At 41.3% G+C, this 11432-nt stretch overlaps 1 protein-coding gene across 1 annotated transcript in view; it reads left to right on the forward strand.

Annotated features, from left to right (window-relative positions):
* Manba (mannosidase beta) overlaps positions 1-10810 on the forward strand; it is a 123116-nt gene extending 112306 nt beyond the window's left edge. The window contains exons 14-17 of the mRNA XM_004662987.2: positions 855-999; positions 4072-4214; positions 5339-5596; positions 9467-10810. Coding sequence (XP_004663044.1) covers positions 855-999; positions 4072-4214; positions 5339-5596; positions 9467-9691 — 771 coding nt within the window. The 3' untranslated portion in view covers positions 9692-10810. The remainder of the gene's footprint in view (positions 1-854; positions 1000-4071; positions 4215-5338; positions 5597-9466) is intronic.
* Positions 10811-11432: the final 622 nt, after the last annotated feature.

Below are 11432 nucleotides of genomic sequence, written 5' to 3' on the forward strand. Positions count from 1 at the left end.
CTGAATTTTCAGTGATAACGACAATTGTTAGGGATCTGCATGAAGTGATAACGACAATTGTTAGGGATCTGCATAAGGATAACTAAGTTTTCTTGTCTCCTTGGTGCATTTTAGGGTCAGTCCTGTTCTAATGAAGGAGTTGTGGTCATAGGAAATGCCACATTAATTAGCAAACACTATGATGTGAAAACAGCAGTTTGACTAGAAAAAAAGTTAGGGACTGGATAATATTAAGTTCACAAAGTTGTTTTTTTTTCCAAATAATAGGTTTTTTTTTTTGATTTTTGGTTTTTGGTTTTTGAAAGTAGGGTCTCACTCTAGCTCAGGGTGATCTGGAATTCACTCTGTAGTCTCAGGGTAGCCTTGAACTAACGGAGATCCTCCTACCTCTGCTAGGATTAAAGGCGTGAGCCACCACACCCAGCTTCAAATAGTAGTTTTAAAAATAGCAAAAAATTAAAAAACTAGCAAAGTCCACTGGTGGAAAAAACCTAATGTTTGACTATATTAGACTTTTTTTTTCCCTTTAATAATGAATGGCCTTTGCTTTCCTTCTTTTTCTACATTACTATTGGCTGTTTTTATCCTATTTCCTTTGTCACTCACTGCTATAACAAAATACCAAGCCTCACAGACAAACTTTCTGTTATGCAGAACAGTGTCTCTCTTGCTTAGATGTTAGGTTTAGATTTAGTAAAATAGTGACATTTCTCATGCTAATCCAAATCTCTAATTTTTCCAATCTGGAGTAAAACAGAACTAAACACCTAAACCCTATAATTTTCCACGACATTGGCAGCCTACATGAACCAATATCACCTGTGTGTGTGTGTGCATGTTTTCCCTTGTATCAGGTGATGCAGGCCCAGTGTGTCAAAACAGAAACAGAATTCTACAGGCGCAGCCGCAGTGAGATAGTGGATACAGAAGGCCACACCATGGGGGCACTTTATTGGCAGTTGAATGACATCTGGCAGGCTCCTTCCTGGGCCTCTTTAGGTAAGTGTTCCTATGTTCTTTGTGGGTGTGAGAGAAGCAAAGTGTGTGCAGAAGGGCGTGGAGAAAGCAAAAAACCTAAAGGATCCGATTACCCCAAGGAGAACTGCGCCAAAAGAGGCCATGGTGCTCTGAGCGTGCATGGGCGCTATCCACCCAGCCTGAGAGGTACCTGTGCATTCTGTGCTGGGCACAGTGACTGGGAGACGGGGGAGACTCCTGCGCAGAGATCTGAGCCTTGTGCTGCGGTTCCTGCACAGTGTTTTAAACCCATTTAAGACGACTTTGCAAGGCCCAGAGAGCATGAGCTTAAGCATCCTTGTTGTGGGCGGGAGAACTCAGCCAAGTGGTAGAATGGCTTACTTACATGTCCCTTCTCAGGCTCCTCTTTATCTGCTCTGTTCATCCTTGGAGAAAAGGTAGTGGAGTCAGGAGTCCAAATAGGAAAGTTACCAGCTGAACCAGTTCAAGTAACAGAAGTTGATGACTGGGATGGAACACCACTTTGAACAATTCCATCACTTTGATATATATATGTATTTTAAATAAGGAGTTAGTTGGAGATATCGCTCAGTCAGTAGAGTACTTGCGTAGCATGCACAGTGCCCTGGGCTGGATCCTCAGCACTGCATATGACCACATGTGGTAACATAGACCTGTAATTCCAACTCTGAGGAAGTGGATTCTGCTTGAATTCCTGTCCTCTTGAGTGTATTCTGTTTGTGGTCTTGACTTCTGGAATCACATTTTTATAATCTATGCCCTGTCATGGATGTCACATACAAGAGTAATGTAAGTTCCCAATGTCAGCTCTGGTTCATTTTATAAACCTATTGAGAAAGGATCTCCACACCATAATTCCCCCACAAATTGATGTTTTGAGGAAATAACAGTGGACATGAAATACTAAGATTTAAAATTTTATAAAACCTCAACAGGTTGTTTTTTTTCTTTTACTTTTTTTTATAGGGTCTCACTCTAGTCCAGGCTGACCTGGAATTCCCTGTGTAGTCTCAGGGTGGCCTCAAACTCATGGGGATCCTCCTACCTCTGCCGCCTAAGTGCTGGGATTAAAGGCGTGCACCACTAGGCTGGCTTGAAACAGGTTTCTGTCAGTCTTGCATCTCCACAGCTTGTACTGTCTGTTCTGCCCTACCCTCATCTCTGTTCCTCTTAGTGGAGGCAGTTGAACCTCCACGGGGTTATATGCTCTGCACTGGGTGATTGCTGCACACAGTCTGACTTCCAGGACAAGCCTGAAGGGTTAAAGCTGGGCTTGCAAGTGAGAACACAGGCTCACAGAGGTTAAGTAGCAGGCTCATGGTTGCATTGGAACCCAGCTGAAACTCCAGTTTTGCCTGATTAAGTACAGTCTATTAATCACTTGACTGTCTTTGATTTATTGCTTCAAAATAGCTTAATCACCAAATCTCTTTATAACTGCCAAAAAAAAAAAAATAGAATGATCAGGATATGTTGTTCTAAAATTGTGCAGCTAGAGAAACTGTTACCTAATCAATGAACCTCCTTTCCTTCATTTTCCTTTCTTCACATAGTAGTAGACAGTATTTTTCTAGAAAATTCACTCCATGTTTTTAATAAAATTTAAGTTTGTTTTATACTTCCTTTTCATTGAGAAATATTTTTTCTCTGTTTCCGTTCCTGCTGTCCCTAAGTTTGGCAATGGGGTGCTCTGTGGAGGAAGGGTATTCATTCTCAATTAGCTACATGCTGAGAAAGGAAGATGCATAAAGACCAGTGTGGGGTTAGCAATTACACATGTCAACAAAGCACAGAATTCCAGATTCTTGGTAAGCTTTTGTTTTGTTTTGAGGTAGGGTCTCACTGCAGCCCAGGCTGACCTGGAACTCACTGTGTAGTCTCAGGCTAGCCTTGAACTCATGGATGTCCTCCTACCTCTGTTTCTTGACTGCTGGGATTAAAGGCGTGTGCTACAATGCCTGGTTCTTGACAACTTTTAACAGTATTTCAGGAACAATTTAAAATTTTTTTTAATGTTTATTTATTTATTTGAGAGTGACAGACAAAGAGGCAGAGAGAGAGAGAGAATGGGCACACCAGGGCCTCCAGGCACTGCCAAGGAACTCCAGACACATGCGTCCCCTTGTGCATCTGGCTAAAGTGGGACCTGGGGAATCAGACCTCAAACCGGGGTCCTTAGGCTTACAGGCAAGCATTTAACTGCTAAGCCATCTTTCCAGCCCTCAGGAACCATTTTAAAAATATTTTTCATTTATTTATGAGAGAAAGAGAGAGAGAGAGAGGTAAAGAAAGAACATGAATGAGAATGTGTGTGTGCCAGGGCCTCTAGCCACTGCAAAGGAACTCCAGATGCATGCACCACCTTGTGCATCTGGCTTACATGGGTTCAGGGGAATTGAACCTGGGTCTTCAGGCTTCACAGGCAAGTGCTTTAACCTCTTAGTCATCTCTCCAGCCCTCAGGAACCATTTTTAATTACCATTGGTTTGGATGTTTCCTTCCAGCCTGACTTTGACATCCATTTGTGTGGTTGGCTGTTTTGCTAACTAAGATTTTGTGACTGTGAGAAGAGGGAGACTAAGTTCTAGATCATTCTTATATAATCTTAGCAACAAGTGTTCACTGCTACAGCGGCTGATTTCCTCCTTCACATGCTTGTGGTGGAGAGGAGCACTGACAGCTGGTGTGGCACACTGCTGCCATCACGCAGCCCTCAGGAGACCGACGAGGGAGTCCCAGAGTGAAGAACGCCAGCTGCTGGAAGCAGGGTTGAATATGAGAAAGGGCTGTCTTGGAGTCAGGTCGGGGCTTGAGATCGTGTCCACCATGCTTTATTTAAGTGCAGGAGCTTTCTTTCTTCCTTTGGAAAGTAGGATTCTAATGCCTAGTTCTCGCTGGTGGTGTGAGGTTGACATGGCACTGCCTCCACACCTTTGCTCATGCAATACACTCCTCCAGTTCCACCTCCCTCACCCGTTCCACGAAGCCCCGAGGAGCCGCACATGGCTGGGCCATGTGGACCTGGACTCGCTCCTTGTTCCTACCTGATTCTTTGCTCTCGATTCTTCTCAGAGTACGGAGGGAAGTGGAAAATGCTGCACTACTTTGCCCGGCATTTCTTCGCTCCGCTCTTGCCGGTAGGCTTTGAGGATCACGATGTACTTTATATCTACGGGGTATCTGATCTTCACACGGACTGTAACGCCACACTCACTGTAAGTGACTTGGATTGTTTTTTTTCTCCAAGATTGGAGAGGACTGTTAGATAGTTTCCTTACTAGTTTGCTTTTATTGTTTGCGAAATTTAAAAAAGAGAAGCTAATTTGTACCAAAATAGGTTTAGTGCCTATCGCATAAGATGAGCTTTCTGGGCTGGAGAGATGGCTTAGCGGTTAAGCGCTTGCCTGTGAAGCCTAAGGACCCCGGTTCGAGGCTCGGTTCCCCAGGTCCCACGTTAGCCAGATGCACAAGGGGGTGCATGGGTTTGCAGAGGCTGGAAGCCCTGGCGCGCCCATTCTCTCTCTTTCCCTCTGTCTTTCTCTCTGTGTCTGTCGCTCTCAAATAAATAAATAAAAAATGAACAAAAAATATTAAAAAAAAAAAAAGATGAGCTTTCCTTAGAGTGAGAAGGCAGGGCGTGCAGCGCTTAGGGTAAAATTCCGCCGCTCAGCACGGGATTTGAGGAGCCCCCTTATTGTCTTGGAAACTCAGTATCTTCAATGTAAAATATTACTAGCCTGTGTTCTTTAAGGTTTTCTATGAAAACTGAATAAAAGAAAGACATGAAAGCTAATTATGTAAAATGTCATATGAATGTATGATTATTTATAGCTATGAGAAGCTAGTATTAGTCCAAATATAACAAAAAGAAATAGTTAAAAATGTTACATTAAAGCTGAAATCAGCAAAATGATCCAGCATGAGTATGTAGAAAAATAAACATATTTTAAACAAGTTTGGGTAAAGGGAAAGGATAGAAGTGATGTGTCTTGGATAGCTATAGTTTTCGTGATGCTACTAACACTGGCTGTATGCTATCACACGTATAGACAGTTTACACTGCGCCACACTCACTGCCTTCAGAGGATGATTCATTTACTTCCCACAATGGCCTGTAAAACTCATGTTCTTAGTCTCATTTTACAAGTGAAGAAATGGAGGCTGGGAAACTTGAGGAACTTAGTCTCATAGCTACAACTTAGTGAGACTGGGATTAAAATTCAGGTTTCAAAGTCCCAACCAGTTCTGTTGTTCTCACGCTCAGCTGTTATTCCTAGAATTATTGTCTTAAAAAATAGCAACCAAGACCATTCATCTGGATTGCTTCCTTTCTCTCTAGGTAAGACTCCATGCATGGAGCTCCCTGGAGCCTTTGTGCTCTCATGTGACTGAACATTTTGTGATTGAAGCAGGGAAGGCTGTGACCCTCTACAAGGAGCCAGTGTCTAAGCTGCTGAGGAGATGCGGCAACTGTACCCGGGAAAGCTGTGTGATTTCCTTTTACCTTTCCGCTGGCCATGAACTCTTGAGCCCAACCAACCATTACTTCCTGTCCTCTCTGAAGGATGCTGTGGGGCTCCTCAATGCTCATCTCACTGTAAGCATCCCTTGTGTGGGTTTCCAGTGGCCTGTGGGTACATCTGCTCTTGGTCAGCATGTTACATCCTGCAAATGACCCTCTTGAGGCTGAGTTGCTAGGAGGCCTGGGTATGATTAGTCTCTTCTCAGTGCATGCAGAGGCCAAATTATTGTTGTTTCTTATTCAAGGTTTGTTCAGTTTCAGTGTCTGCCACTCTGTGCTGAACCATCTTCCTTCCCTTGTGAGGCTGGTGTAGTGGAGGGAGCGGTAGCATGGGCCACCCCCTCTGAACATGCTTCCGCTGAGTCCTGGGTTCTAGTCTAGGTGTTTACTGCATAATCTCCGGCTTTCACAACAACTTTGAATCTTTATGATGTGGATCCACAGAGATTAAGCAGCAAACTGAAGGTCCTGTTACTAGGTTTGCTTGCACTGGAGCCCAGCTGAGATTCCAGTTTTGACTGTTAAGTACAGTTTATTAATCACTTGACTCTTTGATTTATTGCTTCAAAGTAGCTTAATCACCAAATCTCTTTATAATTGCCTAGAAAAAATAGAATAATCAGGATATGTTGTTCTAAAAACTGTGCCTCTGGAAGAATTGGTACCTGTCTAGTTGATTGAAAACCTTTCTTTCCTTTTCCCCCTCCATGTAGTAGCTATTCTAGAAAGTTTCATTTTCTCTTTTTGTAAAACTTACATTTATTTTATACTTTAACATTTTTAGATTGACTTTAAAAATATTAATATAAAACACCTGATGTTTATGATTTATATATGTGTATATTTTTATTGACAACTTCTATAATTGTAAACAATATCCCATGGTAATGCCCTCCCTTCCCCCACTTTCCCCTTTGAAACTCCACTCTCCATCATATCCCCTCCCCCTCTCAGTCAGTTTCTCTTATTCTGATGTCCTGATCTTTCCCTCCTGTTGTGGTGGTCTTGTGTAGGTAGTGTCAGGCTCTGTGTTGTCATGGATATCCAGGCCATTTTGTGTCTGGAGGAGCACTGAAAACATACCTTCTTTCCAAATGAATATTCACTGTTACCTAAATTATTATGTATAATAACTGGGAACAGACATGAAAAAGCTGACACATGCTATATACATTTTTTTTTAAATAAAGTAAGGCACAAATGTTTAATAAGGCAAAATTCACAGGAGGCTACATACGGTTTAATATAAGATCACTTTTTTTATGTCCTGAGGGAGAGGGAAAGAAGCTAAAATAGCTTAAACACTGTTTTTAGGACATTTGCCAGATTAATGTAATATGTAAATTGGATACAATAAACTAGATGTTTTCCGGAAAACAAATTTAGTTATTGAATATTTCAGAATTACACTTTTAATTATGTATATATCCATACAGATATTCCTAATTCCAAGACTGAAAATACAAAATTTTAAGAAATTGGATCATAAAAATTTTGACCAAAGTAAAAGTAACACATTTTCAGCATCCTTTGTTGCTACTTTGAAGTCCCCAACATTATACAGTTGAAATACTGGTTCTTTTAGAGGGTTCTCCCATATTTTTGTTTTTCATGAATATAACATGTGCTCAGAATATAACACCTCAAACCAAGTCTCAACATGACTTGTAAAGTGACTGCTTAGGTTAATAATATTATCTCTCACAAATCAGTGTTTGACGGTTTAAAACAGTGAAAAGTGCTTTTTCCTAAACATCAGTTATAGACAGAATTGGCCATTATGTCTTTCAATACTAGTTCCTTCCCCTGGCTGGAATTGTGAATAAGACAGTTTGATCCAACTTATTTACAGCCAGAAGAACAAAGTATGTTCTTGTGGATGCAGATGGGAATATACATTTTTTTTTTTTAACAGGAAAGCAAAACGCTATATACTGGGTAAACCCACACTCTCCAAACTTATAGCTTTGAAAACCAATTTCTTTCACTGCTTAGATAGGCCTTACTTACACAGCAGTGATAGAGGGTAAGATAGAAACAGGGCTTTTTATATTTTTATTTATTTATTTATTAGAGAGGGGGGGACTATATACATGCCACAACCTCTTGCTGCTGCACATAAACTCTGGGCATGTATGCCACTTTGTACATCTGGCTTTAAGTAGGTACTGGGGAATTGAATCTAACCTGGCAAGCTTTATAACCAAGTGCCTTTAGACATCTTCCCAGCCCATAAATAGGGCTTTTAAAATTTGTCCTACCTCATTTGTGTTTGATTGAAACCTGTTTTTCCTAAAGAAAACTGGGTTTGCAGGTAATAGTAGTAATTATGCAAGCAGCAGTAATAAATATGTAAGTTGACATTTATTGTTTGACACTATAGGCTAGCACTTAAGTGTTCTGTCTATCTTCTTGAAGCCAGGGCACCACGTTTAACCCCCCAGCACTGCAGTCAGGTGCAAAGAGATGCAATTTCCTTTCTAAAGAAGGCAGCAGAGAGAGCTAGGCTCCAGTCTTTCATTTGGCCTTATAGTAGTGGTAGCCAAAGCTTCTTGGTGGCCTACCATCCTGGCTAAGATGAGTCGTGTGAACTGTCTGCCTCTGACTGCTTTGGGGTCTTTACTAAAAGAGTGGGTTGTATGGTTGGGGAACTGTGCATCTAACTTCAAACTCAAGTCTCTACCTGTCCCAGGTTACCAGATATATTTCATTCCCTCACCTTCACTTCTATGAATGTAGATTTTCTTGTGTGTAATTCAGGATCCTTACAGATAATCACCCTGGTGTGTAAGGATAAATTAGATACTGTAAAACTCGTCCTTTGTAATTCTTTATGTGACACATAAAGACTCCACAGTGTGCCATGCATGCATGGTAAATAGACCTGTTGTATAACAAATGCAGTGACTAGAGTGCTGGGGTGCTGACAGCTTAGTTGGTGGAGCCTTTGCCTACATGCACAAAGCCCTGTGTTCTATTTGGGTGCTGCATAAACTGGATGTGGTGGTCCAAACTTGTAATCCCAACACTTGGGAGGTAAAAGTGGGAGGACCCGAAGTCCAAGATTATCCTCAGACACATAGTGAGTTCCAGGACAGCCTGTCACAAAACAAAACAAAATAATAAAACACCAGAATAAAATAAAACAAAACACAAATGCCATAGCTGGAAAGACCAGGTCACTCCAGACTCTACTTGCATAGTATAGAGTATGTGCCCTCTGGGAAGTAACTCATCCTTGCTCTGGGAGGTTGCCAGTTGAGTAGTTAAACAGCATTGAGCCAATGTGACTTTAAACTGTCTCTGTTGGCTAAAGTTGTACAGCATTCACTCACTAACCATGCTAGTAGCTTGACTTTATACCTTGTAATATCAGAACTGTGGGGCTTCTGGCTGGATCACTTCAGAAGACTAGATGTAACCTCTGTGCTTGTCCTTTGTAAGTAGGTCTAGCTTCAATCCTTTGAAAATTATCTAAATCACCCAATTCTTGTGCCTTAATGTTCCTTTCTTGGTGATATTCTGAGAAAAACTCTTTAAAATTTTTTTTTTGTTTATTTTTATTTATTTGAAAGTGACAGACAGAGACAGAAAGAAGCAGATAGAGATAGATAGATAGATAGATAGATAGATAGATAGATAGATAGATAGAGAATGAGTGCACCAGGGCCTCCAGCCACTGCAGACAAACTCTAGACACGTGTGCCACCCCGTGCATCTGGCTTACATTGGTACTGGAGAATCCATCCTGGGGCCTTAGGCTTCGCAGGCAAGCACCTTAACCACTGAGCCAAGTATCTGAAACTGCATGAAATATATGACCTCAGTAATTTAGACAGAAGTACTAGGAAATGTGCTTTTTAAAGCTGGACTCATATAAATGTCTACAGACATTGCATCTCCTCCCTCATCCTTCTGTTCACTTACTATTTTTTTTTTCCCCAGGCCAACATCTCTCAGCAGGGTGACACATTTGTTTTTGATCTGGAGACCTCAGCTGTGGCTCCCTTTGTTTGGTTGGATGTGGGAAGCATCCCCGGGAGATTTAGTGACAATGGTTTCCTCATGACTGAGAAGACGCGAACTGTTCTATTTTACCCTTGGAAGCCTACCAGCAAGAGTGAACTAGAGCGGCTTTTCCACGTGACCTCCCTGACAGATATTTACTAAAGGGCCTGGGTTGTGTTTTCAGTGGCACTGGAGATAGAACCTTCTAGAGCACAGGCTGGAGAGGAAAGCAGCCAGAGTGAAGTTTAAGAAGCTGGGGCACAACTTAAGGGTGCTGTGATGCTGTCACCCATCAAGTTTGCACCGTAAATAGTTTCAGGGATGGTTGTCCCCAGTGATGTCCCCAGACAGCGCTGCTCCCAGATGGCCAGGAACTGTGTGTTCAGCCCTTCACCACACCAGTTAAAGCGCAGCAGGAGCAGTTATAACTTGATGGCCTTTCTGGGAGCCTCAGGATGGCGTATGGAGCCAAATGTGAGCTGTTGAGGTAACAGAGGTCTTTCATACTACTGTGAAATGCTGAGGAATGGAAATGAAGTGCATACTTACTGTTGCAGAGAAAATGTGGTCTCAGAAGTTGTAATTTCTTCCCAGCAGCCATATTGACTGCTGTTGCTAGATTGTGGAATTCTTGCCTTTGATTATCATTTTGAGTTTCTTTTTGCATTATGATTTTGTTGTAAAGTATAGATCTCTTTTTGGTGTTTTGAGTTAGGGTCTCACTGTAGCCCAGGTTGACCTGGAATTCACTATGTACTCTCAGGCGGGCCTCAAATTCATGACGATCCTCCTACCTCTGCCTCCTGTATACTGGAACCAAAGGTGTGTGCCACCATGCCTGACTTAAAGATTAGTTTTAACAGTAAGTACTTATTGTTAAAAGGACTGTTGACTGCTCTTTCTTTCCTTCTTTCTTTCTTTGTTTCTCTCTCTCTGTTTCTTTCTTTTTTAAAGTAACATAGGCAGGGCATACTAGTACATTCTTGTAATCCCAGCACTCTGGGGGCAGAAGCAGAATGATCACAAGCTTGAACTAAGTAGGCTGACCCTGTAACTTTGGAAGTTTTCGTCTGTTCTCACACTGGGCTTTGTGTGGGCTTTAGAATTTGACTGTACGCCAAAGAGAGATTCCTGTTAGCTTAAGTTTAAATCATTTTATTTACATTGATTAATTATAAGATGACATAAATTATTTTATTATGCATCACATTTATAAAATTACGCTGACAACAAAGATAAATGGTACAAAATGTTAATAAGTAGCTAATTGGGGTATTAGAGGTGTGGAATTTTTTGTACTACCTTTGTACTTTTTCTCTTAAGTTTGAAATTATATAAAATAAAAGTTATATAAATTGCATTGATGATTTGATATTTTATCTGTAGCTTATTTCCTCATTTTATAAACATTACATTGTGTTTGATGCTGCTTGATAAATGAAGGTGTGAAGTATCTAAGCTAAAGGTATTTGAGAGGTTTTTCCTGGGAAAAGACCATAATTAGTTATGAGAATAAGCTAACAGTGGTTGTTTGGTTTTAAAATCGAGACTCATTAAATAATAGTTTTATTTTTTAAAAAATATCTTTATTAGCTAGGTGTGGTGGCACATGCCTTTAATCACAGCCCTAGGGAAGCAGAGGTAGGAGGGTTTCTTTGAGTTCGAGGCTACCCTGAGATTTACAGAGTGAATTCCAGGTCAGCATGGGCTAGAGCAAGACCCTGCCTCAAAAAACCAATATATATATATTTGCAAGTGGAAAGAGACCAGAGTAAAAGAGGGAGAGAGGGATGAAGAGATGAGTTAGTGGTTAAGTGCTTGCCTGTGAAGCCTAAGGACCCCGGTTCAAGGCTCGATTCCCCATGACCCATGTTAGCCAGATGCACAAGGGGCCATGTGCATC

The sequence above is a fragment of the Jaculus jaculus genome, chromosome 2 (genome assembly GCF_020740685.1).
Source record: "Jaculus jaculus isolate mJacJac1 chromosome 2, mJacJac1.mat.Y.cur, whole genome shotgun sequence".
Classification (NCBI taxonomy): Eukaryota; Metazoa; Chordata; class Mammalia; order Rodentia; family Dipodidae; genus Jaculus; species Jaculus jaculus.